The 20421-nt window shown below is 33.9% G+C and overlaps 1 protein-coding gene across 2 annotated transcripts in view; it reads left to right on the forward strand.

Annotated features, from left to right (window-relative positions):
• The window catches only part of LOC123673455 (CCN family member 2), an 84473-nt gene that overhangs the window by 35191 nt on the left and 28861 nt on the right, over positions 1–20421 (forward strand). For both annotated transcript variants that reach the window (XM_045607941.1, XM_045607942.1), the window contains exons 3-4: positions 287–455; positions 17269–17360. In XM_045607941.1, coding sequence (XP_045463897.1) covers positions 287–455; positions 17269–17360 — 261 coding nt within the window. The remainder of the gene's footprint in view (positions 1–286; positions 456–17268; positions 17361–20421) is intronic.

The following is a 20421-nucleotide window of genomic DNA, read 5'->3' on the forward strand; positions in this document are numbered from 1 at the left end:
TTTCATCCAGACCGAATCGGTAAAAATCGAAAGCAAAAAATCAAAAAACCCTTCAATATCTACTGCTAAAATATATCTACAATCATTGACGTTCCCTGTATAATATTGATTCGAAAAACATAAGACTTGCATTATAGCAGATATGTTAAGAAAAATATTCCAAGGGCGATTCAGTTCAGTTAAATATTACGAGATGAAGTGAATGTAGGAATTGACATATCTTTTTTACATCATAAGATATTTCTAACAGTTTACTCTGATTTTTACATTTCAAATCATATTTTAGGAAAGGTGTTCATTTCCGTGCTCCTGTCCGGTTACAAATGAAGACTGCAAAGATTGTGGAGAATGTTCTAGGCAGGCAGGAGAGCCATGCAGTGACGATGAACCTTGTGATATAAGAAAATCGTTAGTTTGTAAATTTCTCCATGGGGATGCCGAAGGAATATGTAGATGTAAGTTACTGAGCATAATGTAGAAGTGAAATGCCATTTAATAAATAGTTGTTCTAAGACCCGAATCGATATACTCTACCGACTTTTCATTCCAAAAGTGATGTTGTCTGACTTGCCTTCAGGTCTGGTAGCGTTTAAACATATAATCTAGATCAGGGACGTTGAGAGATGCTAGGGGTAAATTTTTAGCCGGGTGTGAAAAATCGGTGAAACATCATAATATATACAGAAAACTCCAGGGTTCGGCCAGTGCGAGAGCGCTTACATCGACAGTAATACGCTGTATATAATTGATATATTCGATCAACTTCTCCAGTCCCTAAATGTGACAACGCTCTGGATTGTATATAAACCTAAACCTCACACTTCTCACAGCTTATACAAACTCGGTATATAGGCCTGACGTCGAAAGACATTTTTTTTGTTCTTATGGAGCTCTCGAATTGGATATTTCATCTGATATATACATCTACAAACCATACGTTTTGAAGCTTATACAAACCCGGTATATTGAATCGTTGTCATGGGAATTGGATAGTTATTCTTTCGATTATAAACCTAGCAGTCATACTTATTGAAACTAATAATATTTTTCTATAGGGAGTCATTGCTTTCTATTAGAAAACTTGAAATTCTCCATAATGGAAGAGACGTACATGGAAAAATTTATATTTGAACAAATATTCTTTATAACTTAAATTAAACGTAAATTAAACTCTTTAATATTTATTATGACTCTTCAAGTTTCATATTACACAGTTGCTACATTTTCAGTTCTTCCTTCAATTTTTGGAGGTGACGACTCTTCTACAATAGCTTTTTCACCAATACTATCTTTTGCTGTCAATTCTTCAACAGTTGGCTCTTTGGGTTTGATATATGAATTTTTACAAGGTTCCTTTGGTGGTAACCAATCCGGTATAATTTTAGAATGTATCCTCCATTTACCATATTCATTAGATAAATGTTTTTCAAAAACTATATATTCTAAAACATCTTTTGCTAATATTTCACTTCCATGCATCAATCTTCCAAATCTGTCATATATTGCTAGACACTGCTTAGTATGAAATCTATCAGTTATTTGTGCAAAAATATTTTCCTTGCTTATAACATCTGTCCACCTAGCATGCACAGTGTGATTCCAAATTAGACGTGAACCTAAGAGGTTCTTTTATCCAAAGTTGTTGGATATGACTTTTCACTGGGCATGATACGAAGGTTTAGCCTAGAAAATGCAGAACACCCATTTTGTTGAAATATGATTTTACGCTTATCAATCAACGAAACCTCAAAAAAAGCCTATAGCAAATCAATATTAACTCAACTCACGAATATAACAATAATAATAGTACAAAAATAACTTAACTAACTTGTAAATTAATTCACATTCTTTTATCACCAAAAATATCACAGACAAGAAAAGACTATATCACAGAAGGTATAGTTTTAGATTATGACACATTTGATTTATCGAAGTGGCATTTAGAATATGTATCGGTATTCGATTATATGAGGTAATGCTACAAGTAATGGGAGATTTCAAGGCTAAAGTCGTTCTGGCAAAGTCATTTTTTAGGTACTATTTTCTTCTTTTTTCATAATTATTATGGCTATCATTTTGGACTAGAACGGTGCTTGTTTTTCAATAGTTTTTCTTTATTTTATGAATTAATTTGGTTTTTTCGAGAAGCGTTAACTTTTCGCAATGTTCAATATTTTGGTTTCTTTATAAACCTGTTTTGTCGGTGTGAGGTAGTCTAGTTGATATATTATTTTGACTGCTTTATTTTAGAGTCTTTGAAGTTTTTTAAGTACATAGTTAGTAGCTATACCCCAGCAAGGAATAAGATACGAAAGATGTGGTTCTATAAAACTATGATACAGTAATTTTCTTGTGCATCCATTCAGTTGATTCCCACATATCCTTATTACACCAATCATAGGTGAAAGTTAATCAATTATATCTGCAACATGTCTGTTCCAAGTTGAATTATCAGTAATGTGCAGACCTAAGTTTTAGTACTCTTTCACTTCTTTTAGTTTTATTTGGTTCATAAATAATTCATGCTGTGTATTTTTTGTTTGTTTCACTAACATATAAACAGTCTTCTCCACAATGACGCATAATTATAGCACGGCTATTTAAAATACTTATCTAGTTCAAAGTTTATAGTTTTTTCGCATTTATTCGAATTGGGTGCGGAAAACACCAGTGCAGTATCATCGGCAAACATAAAATATCTGCATTGCAGTCCCAGATATTTTAGTCTATGAACGTACATTAAATACAAAAGAGGTTCCAAATCCGATCTTTGATGTAATCCTATATTAACATTGCTTGTGTTACTTATTGCGTTTTCTGACCACAGTGCGATGTTTCATGTTCATGAGAGAGGTCTTCATTAGTTTGTAACATATCCCTATAATTCCCATTCCTTCCAACTTGTTTAAAGATGAAAACTGTGCGTAGACCAATATGGTCCAGTGAACCTTCAGACACAGTTACAGAAGTGAAGTAGCAGGGGGTTTTGGAGGGTTGCATAGAGGGCAAAACCTATCAACAGCTATGCTCAAGTAGATGAATGCTGATCCAATGACTCCTTATGTCCGGTGGATCGACTAATTCAGATAAACAGATGGTCAGAAGTGGTCCTCTCAACTAGGTTGCATCACAATTTGGAGAAATCCAGTTATTCTCAAAATTTAAGTGGCTATTCCAATGCTTTGTCACCAAATTTCGTGTTGCAATAGGCCAATTGAAAAGTCCTCGGTCTACCATAGTAACATTTTTGTGGCAAAATTCGATTTCATTATTCAACATAGTTGCCTTCAAGGGCGATACAGCGATTATAGTGATCTTCCAACTTTTCGATACCATTTTTGTAGTACGATTTGTCTTCCACTTCAAAATAGGCCTCAGTTCTTTGGCGCTAAATTTTTTCCAGCGAGCATTCTTCTGAGGTCAGAGAATAGAAAAAAGTCGCTAGGGGCCAGGTCTGGTGAATACTTATTCACAAATATTATTATGATTATACCTATTCACAAACTATAACATCATTTAAAATGATTGGGTGACTTGTTATTTAATTTTAAACACAAATGCTTGAAGTGAATAGATTGAAGACAACTTCATTATGAAATCTTAATTCTTCAAATGCATAAACAGATATATTGGAAATACCTTTATCGATCATTTCGCCAAAAGTCAGCTCAGTTGCTATAACTTCCTGAGTAGTTGTTAAAGGAACTTTTAAGAAGGTTGTTGATTCTTGTGCCTCCTTCAAGATAGTTTTTTCACTAATTACCTATATCATTATTATTAGCTTCATTCACATAATCTTAAAGGAGAAGAATGTTCAAATAAATTATTATTGTTCGTAAACAAATGGCCACCGATCTAGTGTGCTTCAGCCTGATTTAAATTATTGCTGGATGTTAGAATTGAAATCAATTACCTACCTTGTAAATTGAGTGTTGGTAGAGAAAACTTCGTAATCATAACTAAGCAAATTATAAACAATCCGCCATGTTCTGAAAATTAAAGGCAAATATGACATGAAGAGAAAGATTATAAAAGTTTAATGAGTCTTCTTGATGAAGGATATTCAATATATATCAAATAATTTGACAACTCTGTGTCTAATCCTTCACAATAATATATCTGTATGATATATTATTCAACTTTTCCTCAACTACAAAACATCTCTGAAAAACCAGGCTTACAGAGGAAGAAGAAGAATTCCTCTGTGATTTAACTCTATGATTACTCGCACCAGGCTCTCACCTCTAGAGAGTGCTTCCATAATTCAGTATTCATTTAAGTATTACAACAATAATTCAATATTCACTTAGTATCAATTCATAAGTTATCGATCATTATTCAATAAGTATTCAGTATTCATTACTTATTACTATTATAAGAATTATAGTTCAATTCAGTGTTTGTGTTCTCTCGCTTAACATATTAAACAAGTAAAAATCATTATTGTATTTTCCTTAATCCACAAATCAAGCAAGCATACAATTGTTCACAGCCCATATAGAAAACAAGGACATATTATTATCGAAATATTGCTACTTGATTAAATTTCAAATAATATCCTGCTCACTTGAATGATCGTCTACCTAAAAAAACATTTCTATGAAATAACAACTTTTAGATTTCAAACTATCTAGTCGAAAAGTGAAAATTTATTCACTCGAATAGTTCCCCCAAAATTTCGGTCAATTTCCACACTCCATCGTAATGTTAAAGTTTCGAAAGTCACATCATTTCTCTTCAGCGAAAACTTCCTTGTTCGTAGACAAAAAAACCGTTAACAAAGACACGCAAATAGGGGTAAAATAGCAGGAAAACTAACGAAATCTCTCTCCCTCCGAACTGTCAGGCAGAAAACAGCCCCAAACTTCGAATTCAATTTCAACTTCACCCGGAGCGGATTCCAAATAAATGTATTCCTTCTCGATGAAACTTTTATTCGAAAGTTTCACAGACGAAATGGGAGGATAGGCGTCGAAAAACATTATAATACGAAAATGTTTTTCCAAAGGTGTCTAAGGGCATTGTGGCGTTTGTTTCGGGGTCAGGGGATATTTTTTATATTAGATTCGAAAAGTCAGATGAATCATTCAAGTTTCGGAACTATTTAACCTCGGGGTCTATATTACCCGCGAACCTCCTCCCCAAGCAAGGATACAGTATCTTAAGTAGGATGCAATCAAAGCAAAGTATATAGTTCTTAACACCTTCAGAGATACAGTGGATGACAAACATCTCAATGCATAAGTATTCTTGCTTATCTTTGAACCCAAGTTCTCCACATGCTCTCGACACCCAAGTTTCTGGTCATGTGTAACTCCCAGAAATTTTACTGTATCATTATACCCATAATCAATTTTTTTCAAAGTGAAGAGTCTACACTGAGTTTTAACCCCGTTCATGGCAAGCTCATTACCAGAGAATCAATCAAAGGCCCTCGACCATTCCCGCGATACATACTCGGAAAAATCGTTGACATATAGTTAAAAAAGTATTGGCCCCTAAACTGATCCTTGTGGAACGCCAGTCCGTTTCAATATTTCATCCGAGCACATACCATTCAAGGACACCACCTCCTTCTATCGCCTTAAAACGATAATAACATATTTCTGCTATTCTCATCAAATGCATATTTATTCAATTTATACAAGAGTTTATCGTGGGAGACACTGTCGAAGGAGTTCGACAGAAAAACTGCAAAGGAACTAAGACCGGACGGCTGAGGCTGTACTTTTATTTTTTCTAAAATCGAACTGATATTTCGAAAATAAATTATTGGTTTCAAAAAATTTTACAATTTGATTGCAAAGTAACTTTTCAAAAATTTTTGATGATATAATAAATTAAATTCACGGCAGTCAGACAATTTTTCAATTCTGGAAAAAGTACCTCCCTGAGCGGGACTCGAACCCGCAACCTTCGAATTACTAGTCCGATGCTCTAGCCTCTGAGCTATCGAAGAAGTTGAAAACTCTCCGCAATGAGGAACCACTAATCCCAGAATTGAGTGTTAATAGATATGGCTTACGAACTATATATATAATTCGCAAAGGTCGAGGAAAGTTGAAAATTGATAGAGAGAACATAATAATGACGTCAGTGATCATTACGATTCACCTAACCTATCCACTTGCATCGTCGACATTTCGCGACATAGTAATTCGACATTTCGCGACATAGTAATTTGGAGGTTCGAGTCCCGCTCGGGGAGGTACTTTCTCCAGAATTGAAAAATTGTCTGAATGCCGTGAATTTAATTTAATATATTAATATACAGACGTTAAACTATTATTTATCTATTTATCCCGGGCTCGGTTGGTCGGAAGATTCAGATACCTGAATCGAGCTGAAGTCGCGAAATGTCGACGATGCAAGAGGAAAGGTTAGGTGAATCGTAATGATCACTGACTTTAATCCTTATGTTCTTTCCATCAATTTTAAACTTTCCTTAGCCTTTGCGAATTATACATATAGTTCGTAAGCCATATTAACACTCAATTCTGGGATTAGTGGTTCTTCATTGCGGAGAATATTCAACTTCCTCGATAGTTCAGAGGCTAGAGCTTCGGACTAGTTTTCAATATATTAATATACAGACTTGAAACTATTATTTATCTATTTTTGATAATATTGGTACAAGAAAAAATGGCCGATAGTTAGAAACATCGTCCTTATCTCCTTTTTTGAAAACAAGCAACGTTTTAGCTATCTTCAAACAATCAGGATACTGACCTTCCCTTATACACTCATTTAGCGCCTTGGATAAACCAAGATATTGATATTTCTTTTTATAAAAACTGTTGAGAGATCGAAAAATCTTTCGTTAGATCTGAATATGCTCCCGGGCCAGAAAGCACCTGGAATCTGCGGTGGGCAGGAGTCGATGCAGGTCTCCTGATAGGTGAACTCCAAAAGATTTCAAACCGCTACCCGCATCAATCATTATTATTATTACACTTCAAATTATCCGACTAACCTAACCTAACACAATCATACTGAAGCACTCTCGCAAACCATCCTTAATCAGATAACTATAAATTCAACTCTCGTTTTTCCGTAATCATCCTTGCCGACCGAAAATCATCAGATTACCATGTATCCGGACATTTACCATCACAATTGTTTGTAATTACATACTTGTTCAAACACCGAATCTGACCATTAATTTCGTCCCAAAAGCATTCGGCACTCCGGCGTAATCGGCGAGGTAAAAAGCCTCCAAATTTAATTTGGTCAGCTTTGGAGGGAGTTGTGGGAGAGAAGGGATATAGGGATTGAATCCGCGCGAGTTTATTTTATTTGCATATGGGCGGCGTAAACCCCAACAATTCGAACACGTTCCCAGGTTACGGCGAGGCGGTATATGTATCCGGAGGTTGGAAGTCAGATCCAAATTCAGGTTGCAACAAGGACATCCATCAGTTAAATTGGATGGGATGAAGAAATTAATTCTAATAACATAATAACACGGAGAAAAATAGCTCCAGTTGTGTTTTGATCACAGGGCAGAGTATCGGGTGTCCCAATTGAAATATTCGATAGCCATAAAGGTCTCCGGATTCGACACACAATAAGAAACTTATATATCATGTTATATTTTCATGAAAATGGGAGAAGTCAATTTTATTTGTTTGAAAATTTGTATGGTAAACATTAAAAAAAACACAAGTTTGTTTTATAACTTTAGCACAGAAATCGAGTGTTCCCATTTGAAAAAACATAACTTTGGGTCATAGCTTCGTAATTAAAAACCCTTTTGAAAAGACGAGCACGCCACTGGATTCCACGTAAAAAAGTGCCTGTATAATGTTTTAATTTCAGAGCTCTATCATCAGTATTAGCGGAGATATAGATGTTTTTCGATATCGCCATTTCTCCAATTTTCGCTTATAATTCGAAAACAAAAGAAGGTGGCCAAAAATGAATACTACCCTTGTTAGTTTCTCAGAAAAAAAGACCGAGAAGTGGGAATCAGATTTTGTGTATCTCCTCTGGTTTAAAAGTTGTAGTGCTAAAACATCGAAATTTGCCCACCCTGTACTCTCTACTGGTTTCGAGTTAGCCGAAGCTAGTTCGATTGTGATTGGCGACAGTAAGTTTCCATCTCTCTTATACTCGGGATCGAATACAAATGTTCACTTTTCGTTCCTTCTGTCTATATCTAAGTCTGTATTTGTTTCTTAGTATTTATTGATATAGTTGTCGTAAATTAAGTATAGTATTCAACTTACGGTAATAGTTATAACTCACTTGATGAATTACACCACTCGCCTGCGGCTCGTGCTGCAAACTTCATCTGCGTGAGTTATGACCTACATTACCGCTCGTTGAATAATATACTATTAAGCTATGTTTTGTTGAATTTTCACGGATCAAAAAAAAATCAAAAAAAGTTGGTCTTCAAGCAATTTCATTTTAATTTTTATTGAAGTCCATTTTGCAGGAGGTTTAGATAATCGGCCTCAAAGCTTATAGTTACAAAAAAAACTACAATTTCAGCCAGAATAAAAGGGTGATGAAGCTTTGAGGTCGATTTCCGTTTATCGTTTCAATACGCGTGCATATGAAAAACTTATACTTTCATCCAAAATAAAAGGAGTATGAACCTTTGACGGCGAATATTAAATTTTTGGCAAAACGGACTTGGATGGTATTGCACCAAGCCCGTGCAACGAATACGTACGTTGAATTAACATATAAATTAATTTCTTTAGATAAAACACACGCATAGTATCAATCAATCAATCAATCAATGTATACGAAGGTATTACTTGTACATGTTAATGGGGCTTCCTCCTGAAACTGCAACCTTCAGTAAGCCTTGTTTTACCATCAGTGCATGTGCAGAGAATGGTTGAACAACTCTTGCATGCTACAGCTGACTGGGCATGAGAAAAAATATTAGATAGATATAGCATAGCACCCTGGACATTTAACGTCCATGAAATAACTGTTTGGGTGTTGTTCCAGCCTCTTGAGCTTGTGAGACCTCTTCTGTTTTTCAGCAGTTGGGTGCAATAAATCTACCTAACACAGGTTGAATTTAGAACACAAATTCACTTCAGTGCTTCATTCAATTTTCATATTATCAATCATTCAGATATTGACGAAGTGTGTAACTGAAGTGAATTGAATGAGATGAAAATTGAAGTTCGACAGGTAGTTCGAAGTCAGTATATAACCCTATTAGGAAGTTCACCCCACAAATGACTCGAAAAGAAATACAACGATACCTCACTTGAATCATACTGCTGAAACGATGTAAGCACCTTCTCCACTAATCCTTCTAATGCTCAGTGATCCAAACAAAGATTAATGAAGAGCGTACTTTATGTTGCTCAGCGAATTCCTTTTTCTTCGGTCGTTCGTCAGCCTCCTCGAAACCGGTAGCAGGTTGTCTAGAAAATCCAATATCGCCCTTCAGAAATCTCATTCCGATGTGTTTCTAAGAACGAGGCTTGACTGCCGTGCATTTACAGCCTGATTAAATATTAAGCAAGGAGTAGAGAACAGCGTGGGAGCCATGTGTGTTGAGGCCGATTCCCTCAGGACAAGGCACAGACGCAAATTTCATTCATTTCGTCTCGTTCTCGAATACCTTCTGCCTCCCTCCTTCCGCTTCGCTGGAGTTGGCCGTATTCGGCTTGATTACGTCTAAGAAGAAGAGGCATTCAATTGATTATTGATTTCTGGAATGGATTCAATCGGATAATGCGAAAACGGTTGGTTTCTCCAAATTAGGGGAAACTACTTTACCTCAGTTGCAGCTGCGGGTAATGAAGGCAAACTGCCAATTACAGAACACGATCTCGGAAAATTTGATTCGGTAGAAAATAGGATGAGGATTAAAGGTAGCAAACTCGTGGAAGTTTTCGACTATGATAAAGACACTGATCACATACGTAATCTCCCAGAGTCCCAGAAGAGCGGTAAGAATATATCTTTTCAGGTTTTTCATCAGAGGATTCGAATAAAACTCACAATAACACTAACTTGATAATCATTCTTCCTCCTTTATGCATAATACTCGTATGTTTCATATAATACATACGTATAAAGGAGTATATTAAGTATTTCGGATATATTGTGTTTTTACACCTTTCTGAAATTTTTGTCTGGTTCTGGTAAGGAAATTTTGTTTAGAACTCCATACTCCCTGCTGTTATACAAATGGGTGTAAAATTTTATTTCCATCGATTTGAAACTGAAGAGAAATCAAAATTTCGAATTGTTTTTGCAATAATCTTCTGTTCTTTATCTGTTGAATTCAAACTATTAAGGTCTTCTCTGTTTTACTATAGGCTCCGCATTGTATAGTGGAAAATATCAAAACTCGTAAATAGTCCCAAATAAAAAAAATAAAAAATATCCAGCTATCGTTGTCCGAAGATATAAAAGCTGATGCATGTGATCTGCCTGAATATCTTTTGCTAGATATTATGAACCATAACTTTCATGACTACGATCGGAGCGATTGATTTCACCAATTCATTATGAGACTAGTATTCAATATCCTACTATAAAGAGAATTATATGTATATTTATTATATTTTTCGGGTTAGGTGCCATCTATATATCTTTAAATTATTTGAAAATTAGAGAAGAGAACAAGTGGTATAATCAATATCTGATAGATTATAGTTAATACTCTTGATTACAAGCTCATATGAATAATTCTTGATTTTGAAACGTGTTTATTCAATACGGCACAAAATTCTGCTAACCAATTGCCCAAATAAAAATCATCATTCAAATGGTATTCTATGATACAGTAAACTATACTGGGTGATTCACCGGGATGGCCTATTAGACTTTCATGGAAAACTAATCATAATTTTGGGATGAGAATTTCCATATTGGGTTTTGAGACAATGATCTTTCTCCCTAAAATATTTTCAGATCTCTACAACTTCCGGTTATACCGGGAACAGACTACCACTTCCTTATTTCAAATGGCACACCCAGTATATTATTTTATCATTAGATAGATTTTTTTATGGCAATTTCAGCAATATGCCACACCTTGGGTGAAAACTCAACGGTTCATGAGTTATTGGAATTCTTATAAAAAAAATGGTGGCGATGAGGACTCCCTTTTTGGAAATATTTCAGCAGAAAAAGTTTTGTTCGAAAAAACCTTTATCATTTGTGATTCTGCAAATACGTAGTATTATAAGACTGTCAGAGGTTTGGACCAAAAATGTACAGGGTGTTCATAAGAAGATCATGAACTTGGACAACTCAAATTCATCAAAACTCAAAATTTTCAAATTAGAACCTATATTTTTTATTATTTCAGTCGATTCTACGTACAAAAATAGTGGGGGTTACTAAAGCAAACGTTTCACCTAAAATGAATACTTCAAGAGTTATCGAGGAAAAACTTTAAATGAGGAAAATCGCTATTTATAACTGTGTGGAGTAATCTGTGACTTCGAAAAACACAGGAGGAAACTAAAATTCGATGTTCCCATAACTAAATTTGATATATCAAGAATTGTAATGAATTATTCGTAATTGAAAATTGTATTGGTTTATGGATTTCCCAACAATCCCAACGCAAAATTAATTAAAATTCATGAAATGTAAAATTTAGTTATCCAAACATCGAATTAAAGTTTCTTTCTGTGTCAAAGACAGTTATTAAAACAGTTATAAATAGCAGTTTTTCATCACTTTAAGTTTTTCGTCGATACTTCTCAAAGTATTCATTTTCTTAAGTAACCCCCACTATTTTTATACATAGAATCGACTGAAATAATAAAAAATATAGGTTCTGATTTGAAAATTTAGAGTTTTGATGAATTTGAGTTGTCCAAGTTCATGATCTTCTTATGAAAACCCTGTACATTTTTAGTTCAAACCTCTAACAGTCTCATAATACTACGTATTTGCAGAATCGAAAAAGAAAAAAGTTTTTTCGAACAAGGCTTTTTCTGCTGAAATATTCAAAAAAATGTAAGTCCTCATCGCCACCATTTTTTTTATAAGAAGCCCAATAACTCATGAACTGTTGAGTTTTCATCCAAGGTATGGCATATTGCTGAAATTGTTATCAAAAAAAGCTATCTAATGATGCAATAATATACTGGGTGTGCCATTTGAAATAAGGAAGTAGTAGTGTGTTTCAGGTATAACCGGAAGTTGTAGAGATCTGAAAATATTTTAGGGTGACAGATCATTGTCTCAATCCCCAATATGGAAATTTTCAGCTCGAAATTAGGATTAGTTTTCCATAAACGTCTAATAGGTCATCCCGGTGAATCACCCTGTATATACTATGGTGAAAAATTGAAAAAAAGAGTTCCGCTTGTTAGTCTCTCGATGTTTCCTGTTTTTAATTCATTCAATAGGTACAATACACAATTATCAGCACATTTTCTCTCAATTTCTACTTCGAAAAAAAATTTGTCATTTCATGTCTTGCCAATGAAAATATTTTTATTGTTATTGTTATAAGTCGATTCAAAAAGAATAATATGTATATTTTTCTGGCTATCATTCCATTCGAAATTCACACCTAAAGGAATGTAACATTTATTCTATTGAATCATAATACAAATACTTCAAACCATACTAAAATGAAGAAAGTGCATAAAAATGTTCATTTCCAACAAATATTAAATTTACACAATCATTCGATAAGATATATGAAAAGATTTTCCGTGACTTTTTTCCTCTAAATACTCAGTATAGGTGTAATAAACAAACTGAAAAGAGGCAGAAATGTAATTGTACATTTCAAAGCCCCAACTTGCAATATGGAGAAAAATTGACTCATAAACTGAAGCAATCATATTATCATATCTAAGTGGAACATTTTAGAAAAATCAGGGTATATATTCAGGTGTCTTTCATTTCGAAGGTTTATTCAATATTTCATTGAATTGTTGACAATATAACAGGGTATAAAGTTGACAATTCAGATTTCATAACGATTCGATTGCTTTATTATAAATTCAACGCCACCTAACCACCTAACCTAACGAATAGATCACTCATATTTTTACAATCTCTTGTCACGAAAGTAATATTTTAGCTTTTCAACACAAACTTAGAAATTTTTGAATGTCATCTGCAACCCTTGGCTTGACTACTGACAGGACTCTCACAGACTCTTCGAAGCGCAGAAATCGTCATAACTCCCACCACTTTCTGACTTCAGGCGAGTGTCAACGTATTAAAATTTCGATTATTTCCAATCGACCTTGTAGGAGTTATATCGTGAGAGGAGTCTGTGGAAGTCCGTGTCGGGGTTAGCGTTACCAAACTCAATATGGCTAGTACGTCGAATTAAGTGAAACCCACAGACAAAAATTTTGAAGAGACTCTGATTAAATGGTAAGGTAAGAGAATATGGAAATTGAAAATAGTGATGTAGAACCTGATGAAGACGAATTCATACGAAGTGTACAAAAAAAAAAGAAAATGAGCAGTCAATCTAGTATCCACAATGCCAGGGCCGTCGCTAGGGGGTAGGCAGGGGAGGCGACCGCCTAGGGCGGCAAAATTCTGGGGCGGCATTTCAATCTTGATCAACAAAAATCATATGTGTAGAAATTCAAAGTAAGAAATGAGATTTAAATCGGTTAGAAACAACACGAAAATATACAGACAATTTAATCAACATTTTAAACTATCAGAGGTGCCGCATTATACACAACAACTCATAAATATCCAGATGTCGTGTAAACCCTCTCACAGCTGTTTACTGTTTACGAGATATTGATGCTAAAAAACACATGTACTAATCAGGCGTGTCGGGCTTCTCTTTGCTACGATGCTCAATTTTATTGCTTTATTAGGGTAGCGAGGATATTTTTCTCTACAATTCTTCAACCAGAATGCCTATTCCCAGATGAATGCAAAATATACGAGAAACGTTTCCATTTCATCATTTCCATCTCATCCTTCCTAAGAAATACATATCTGAGAAGTTTATTTTATTCTATACCACGTTCCATTATATAGGTATTATATTGTATAACAATATTTTTTTGATCGTACTGTATGTGCAAAGTGAGGTTATATTCTGAATTTTTCGATTTGCCTTTGGATTTAAGGATTTCAAAGTAGATTACTGAAGGTAAGTTCTATAATTTTTTATTTTCATCATTTCCTTATTATTATCATTTTTCGGCACTGGGAAGTACCTACGTTCGAAGCGTCGGATGATGAGATAGACTTAATAGAAAAAATCATATTCATTTATTTCAAAATAGGTATAATGTTCCCAAAGAAATATGATCCGTGTTTCTTTCAGGTACGTTTCCGGGGTGGTAGTAGTGCGCCCCAAAACTGTCCAGGCGCCCCCTGGAGAAAAATTGGGGCGCTTAGATTCAGTTACGATATTCTACTTTATGAACAAAAATTCACATGTTCAAAATGTAAGGTGCCGAAAGAGAAAACAAAAATTTCAAGATAATATTTTTCTAAAACGTTCTCATACTTCCCTCGCCCGGAACTTTCAATTGCCCCTTGAAGAACTTTTTCTTAATTAAATACCTACTGAATCAGGGCCCGCTCTGGAGGCTGCCTAATTGGCATTTTGCCGGGGCGGCAAATATTGGAGGGCGGCATTTTCAATTTTTTGCAGAAATCCGAATTCCAAGAAGAAAGTGTTGAATACTTTTTTTTTAATTTCAAAGAATTTCACACATGATTTTTTATCAAATTAATTAGTTTTGGGGGTGGGCGCATTCGAATTTGAAATAATGTAGCTTATCTATCCATTGAATCTGAAATGGCAGAATCATTAGATATCAAAGAACTTGTGAGCAAATTTGCAAAAATGAAAGCTCGAAAAGTTAATTTCTAAAGAGTTCTTTGAATTTTCTGAGTAATATTTCTAGATTTGTATCACTAATCAACTTATCTCATTATATGTATATTGTACTTATATTTTTCTTCTAGTCATTTATATTATGTATTTCTATCTTTACATTTGTTTATTTATACTCGTCATGTATATTATTCGTTTTTACCAATCCTTAAATGCCAATTTTGACATTTAATTAATTAACTTTTCGATCATTTATTCAAATGATCGAAAAGTTAATTTTTGAATAATTCGTTGAATATTTTTTCCGGAAAGATATTTTTTTCTAGTCATTCATATTATGTATTCCTATTATTGTTCCTCACCAATCCTAAAATGATTTTCATTTTTTGTACAAGTTTGAACTTGTTGGTTCTGTTTATATTTTTTCTATGTTATTATAATTAAAATTTTACAAACTGTCGCCTTCAACTTTTTCATATTTCGGTAGAAGACCCCGATAACCCAAAATAATTTTTTTGCATTCTGCAGAGTTGACTGTTAGGGCGGCAAATTGGGTATTTGCCTAGGGCGGCAATTTGGCTAGCGACGGCCCTGCACAATGCACCACTCTACATGTATGGATTTGGAAAAGAAAAAACCGGAAATTATAGGATTTTATAATTCAATAAAAGGTGGTGTAGATTCCTTTGCCGAGAAATGTGCGGAGTATTGCTGTAGCCGACGCACCTGTCGATGGCCTATGATTCTTCGAACTTCTGGACATCTCTAGTGAGAACTCATATATCTTGTATGCCGCACATCATGGAAAGCCAATGACAAGATTTGATTTTGTTAAAAAACTGGCATTTAGGTTGATTGAGGAGTATTTATATTGTCGTTAGAAACAAATCTGTTTTCACCTCGTGTATTGAAAGAGTTGATTCGGTGCATTCTTCAAGTCACTTCTGAACCTCAGCTTTAAACTCCGGATGGAACCTTCCTACTAGAAAACATTGCCACATATATTCCTCAAAATTGAGGAGAAAGACCATATATACTTGTGTGACTTGCAGAAAACCGATTTACCTTCAATGCTCACGAAAACTTTGCTTAGTGTGTTGCAGCCAGTCTGAGCCTATTTTCAGGGCTCGACAAATTTTTCAGTTTTATTTCGCAATTTTCAGTTCATGTTTTATTCATCCCTGGTAAAAAGGAGAATTGAATTTCAAAACAAGTTATAAATATTTCAATTTTATCACCTCCATACAGTTGTTATAAAACTTATTATTATTTTTCTTTTTTTCTTATTTCCGCAATTTTATTTTTAAAGAATAAAGATTTCGTAACTGTTCTTCTCATTCTTTATTGAGACAAAAGACTTTCGAAAAAGAAGTCCGTCGAACTCTGTGTCAGTGTTTGTTGTATCAGTGTCAGTAGTTAAGGGTTTACTTGTCTCTCCTTTCTGAATCCCATTCTAAATTTTGAAGAGACCTACAGTGAAAATATTGTTCTCTAAATACTCAGTATAGTATACCCTTAATACAAGTGTAAAAAACAAACTAAAAAGAAGTAGAATTGATGGATCAACCTTTCAAATTCCATTTTGGAATTGGGAGAAAAGTTGAGAAAATGAAGCAATCATAATATTATGTCTAGGTGAAGCAATGAAATAACCATTGGGAAAGCTGCAAATTTTTTCAAGATATTGGAAATTATATATCGCGATGGAATATGTTATGACAGAAATGACATGAATAAGATCCCCCTCTCGAAATCGTCTCGAACTTCCAAACCTTCGATTTTCCTCGTGGTTGTTGATTATACGGCGTATTGCCGATTATTTTGATATTCAAGTATCATTTCTCTGTGGGATATTTTCTTTGATCAGAGATAGACTGATCAGAGCGATCAGTCTATCTCTGATCAAAGAAAATATCCCACAGAGAAATGATACTTGAATATCAAAATAATCGGCAATACGCCGTATAATCAACAACCACGAGGAAAATCGAAGGTTTGGAAGTTCGAGACGATTTCGAGAGGGGGATCTTATTCATGTCATTTTTGCTCTAGATGGTCCCATTTAGGCTGTGATTTATCTCTTCATCCATTATTCCTATCCACACAAGATATTTAATCCTTACGAATTGAAATGATTGATCAACTATGGTCTACATTTAAGCCCATTACATTTTCACCAAAAAAACTGGTACAGATATAGAATACGGCGAATATTGTATTGACAATATTTCAAGTGAGAAACTCCAATTATATGAAAACAAAAACGTATACTCTGAAGAAAATGAACACCTACGTATTTGCACGACATATTGTATTTAGCAGGTTCCAATGCTCATTACAGAATTGATTACCTATTATTTAGGTATATTTCTTTTTTAATATTTCTTCCTGAATCGATCAACTTGCGCATATATTAAATTTTAACTAAAAATTGAGCATAATATCAGCAAGAATAGCGTGATCCCTATTCACTATATTTTTTTTTTCAGTGACAACCGGAGTTGCTTGTATCGTCTACAACAAAACATACGAACATGGAGAAACTTTCGATTTGGATTGCAGAACACGTTGTGTTTGCCAGGTAAGGATTTAAAATTTGAGTTCTTCTTCTGGTCTTTTTTAATATATTATGTATAACAAATATTCATTGACATCAGAATTTTCTGAGGAATAATGTTCAAGCATTAGAACTATTTTCAGTTACATTGATAAAATAAAATATTCTACTTATGTGAATATTTTCGATGAATAAGTTTTGAATATATTGGATAAACATGGCGATGTCGAAAGAGCAGTTGATGAATGGGCTAAATGAATGGAGAAATGTTGAGCTCCTCGAATATATAAATACTAAAAAAGTGCAGAATAGTGCCAAAACAAATGGTGCTTTGAATGCAGCACATGATTTGGAATATATAGCTGAAAATTTAGAAGAATCCGTGAATGAAAGTGGCAAGATCAAAGGCTGTCAAAAACTTGAGATTGAAAAACAGAAACTGAAAAAGACTATCAATTCGATGGCAGAGCATCAATATCAAATGGAAAAGAGAACTGAAGAACAGGAGTTCTCGCGGTAAATCAAAATCCACATCTCATTCTGGAACTACAGACGAATTGTTGTTGCGGATTGTGGCACCAGTGGCCAAAAAAAAAGCCTTGGCTTTACATTGGTAAGGCTTCTATAGATTTCGATAACAAAAAAAAACTTACAAATCAGCAATAAACTTTTCATTGTTAAACTTCAATATAATATCATTGCAAAATAAAGAAGACCACCTAAACTTAAAATTAGAAGAAAATAAGATAGATATTATTTGTCTAACAGAAACCTGGCTACAAGAGGATCCATTGAATTATATTAAATTACACGATTACAATGTATTAGCTCATTATTGTATATAGATGAATAAATACTGAGGGGTACTAATTGCAACACGTTCAAGTTGGGAAGTGATAGCCATAGACAAAGTAAAGAAATATCAACACAGTTGTGATGGGTGTATACAGCTCCCAAACTGGTTCAGTGGATGTAATTTTGGAACAATTTTTAGAAGTGTTGAAAAATATAACTGAAAAATTTTATGGAAAAACGATAATGATAGCATGGGACCTTAACATTGATTTTTTTGGTAGACAGTAAAGAGAAGAAATTAGTGGAAAATTTATTCGACGCTTTTGTTGTTTTTCCAGAAAAAGTTTCAGATGAAGAGTAAGCATCAATTAAACAAAAACTTGTATTGATTATGTATTTCTAAATTCATTTTACCAGAAATGCACAACAATAGAGCTCCATATGTCGGATGACAAGGCACAAATACTTGCTTTTTTAACTTCTATCAATGGACCTTGAAATAACAAAAAATTACTACCAAAAAAAGAAAAATAACACAGAAAAATATCTACCATCTTGAAAAGGACTTATCAGAGATATCTTGGAATGAGGTTTGGTTTAGAAGGATGCAGAAGGAGCTTTCTCTTGGTTCCATAAATACCTCTCGAAGGCTATAGATCAAAGAATGCCAATGAAAGAAAAAGTTATAAAATTAGGGAATTATAAAAATTTGACATGAAAAACTTAGAAAATCGATGATATGATGTTTACATTAGAAGCTTTTCATAGAATTTTAAGTGAAAGCAGATGATTCATCATTGAGGACATACAAATCTTACAAAAAGGAATACAGAGCTTAAATAGACAAGACGATAAAAGAAAAGAATGGAGAAGGGCTGAAAATAAACAGAAAGCAATATGAGAATCAATACGATGTACTAAAAAATCTAAAAAAAGGGGAAGGAATCCATCTACGAATCTAGAAGCTGATGAAGTAAATGATCATTAATAAAACACCGTAAATTCAGAGTTCAAATGATGAAAAATCATGCCTCTTATTCGAATGTACTTTGAAGTTGGTGTTGGTATATTGAAGGATATCAGGAAAGAAACCGATTTCTTTGATTATAAATAAATGTTTTCAGCCAGTTATTTTCCCAAAGAATTGAAAATTGCTAAAATAATTCCCATTTATAAAGGAAAAGGGGCCAAAATAGCTCCAGAATTATAGGCCGATTGTAATTCTGCCATGCACATCTAAAATTTTTGAGACGATACTAAAGAACAGAATGTTAAATTGGATGGAAAAGAAAAAATATTTCAATGAAAATAAACATGGTTAAGAAAATGTAGGAGTACCATTTCTGCCCTCATTGGGTCGTTAATTCAAATTATAGAGACTATGGACGGTGGTGAATTTGTAGAGATGCTCAACTGTGACTTGAGCAAAATGTTCGATAGTGTTACCGATGATTTTTTACTGAAAAAGTTACATGCTTGTGGTTTCAGGGGAAATGTGCTCACATTGCTAGTGCTAGAATCGTATTTGAGCAGAAAACAAATAGTCGAGTGGACTGACATTTTTTCAACAGAGCAAGGAGTTGAATTTGGGGTACTTCAAGGATCCGTGCAGTTCCTTATTTCTATTAATGATCTAACCATCACATGTAACTTCTTATGTCTGTTCTGTGATGATACATGTGAAGTTCTTAGCAGTTACAATGGACAATAAATTGAATTGGGCTGCGTATGTTGATTATGTTTGTCGGAAATTGTCTGTACCTTTTGAGAAGACTGAAAATTTGTGGTTGTGAAGATATGGTCAGAATAGAGATTTTGCAAATTTCCAGAGCATACTTCTATATTGGAAAAAACTTATCAATACGCTCCCAGAAGCCATAAAAAATATGACATATCAAAGATTCAAAGTAAAAGTTAAAAAATTATTGTTGGATAAATGTTACTATTCGTTAAATGAGTTTTATCATGATGAATTTGAATGTCTGTAAATGTTAATTAATTATTGTTCTTCTGACGTAAATATCTGTTCTTGTAATGGCTCAAATATGAATAAATTATTATTATTATCTTTCTGTGGGAAAATGCTTCAGATGCTTCTAAAATTTTCATTCTGCAAAATAAAATTAACACGTATTAGATATGGAGTGACAAGTAGAATTCCATTCAAAACAGACTTCAAAGATAATAAAATATTAGGTTTTCCATGTCTACTCATCAAAGTATGTTTGAAATATGTAAATCACAGAGGAAATAATATGTCAAGAAATTGAACAGGTTCAACACTCGATGC

Source organism: Harmonia axyridis, chromosome 2 (assembly GCF_914767665.1).
Source record: "Harmonia axyridis chromosome 2, icHarAxyr1.1, whole genome shotgun sequence".
NCBI lineage: Eukaryota > Metazoa > Arthropoda > Insecta > Coleoptera > Coccinellidae > Harmonia > Harmonia axyridis.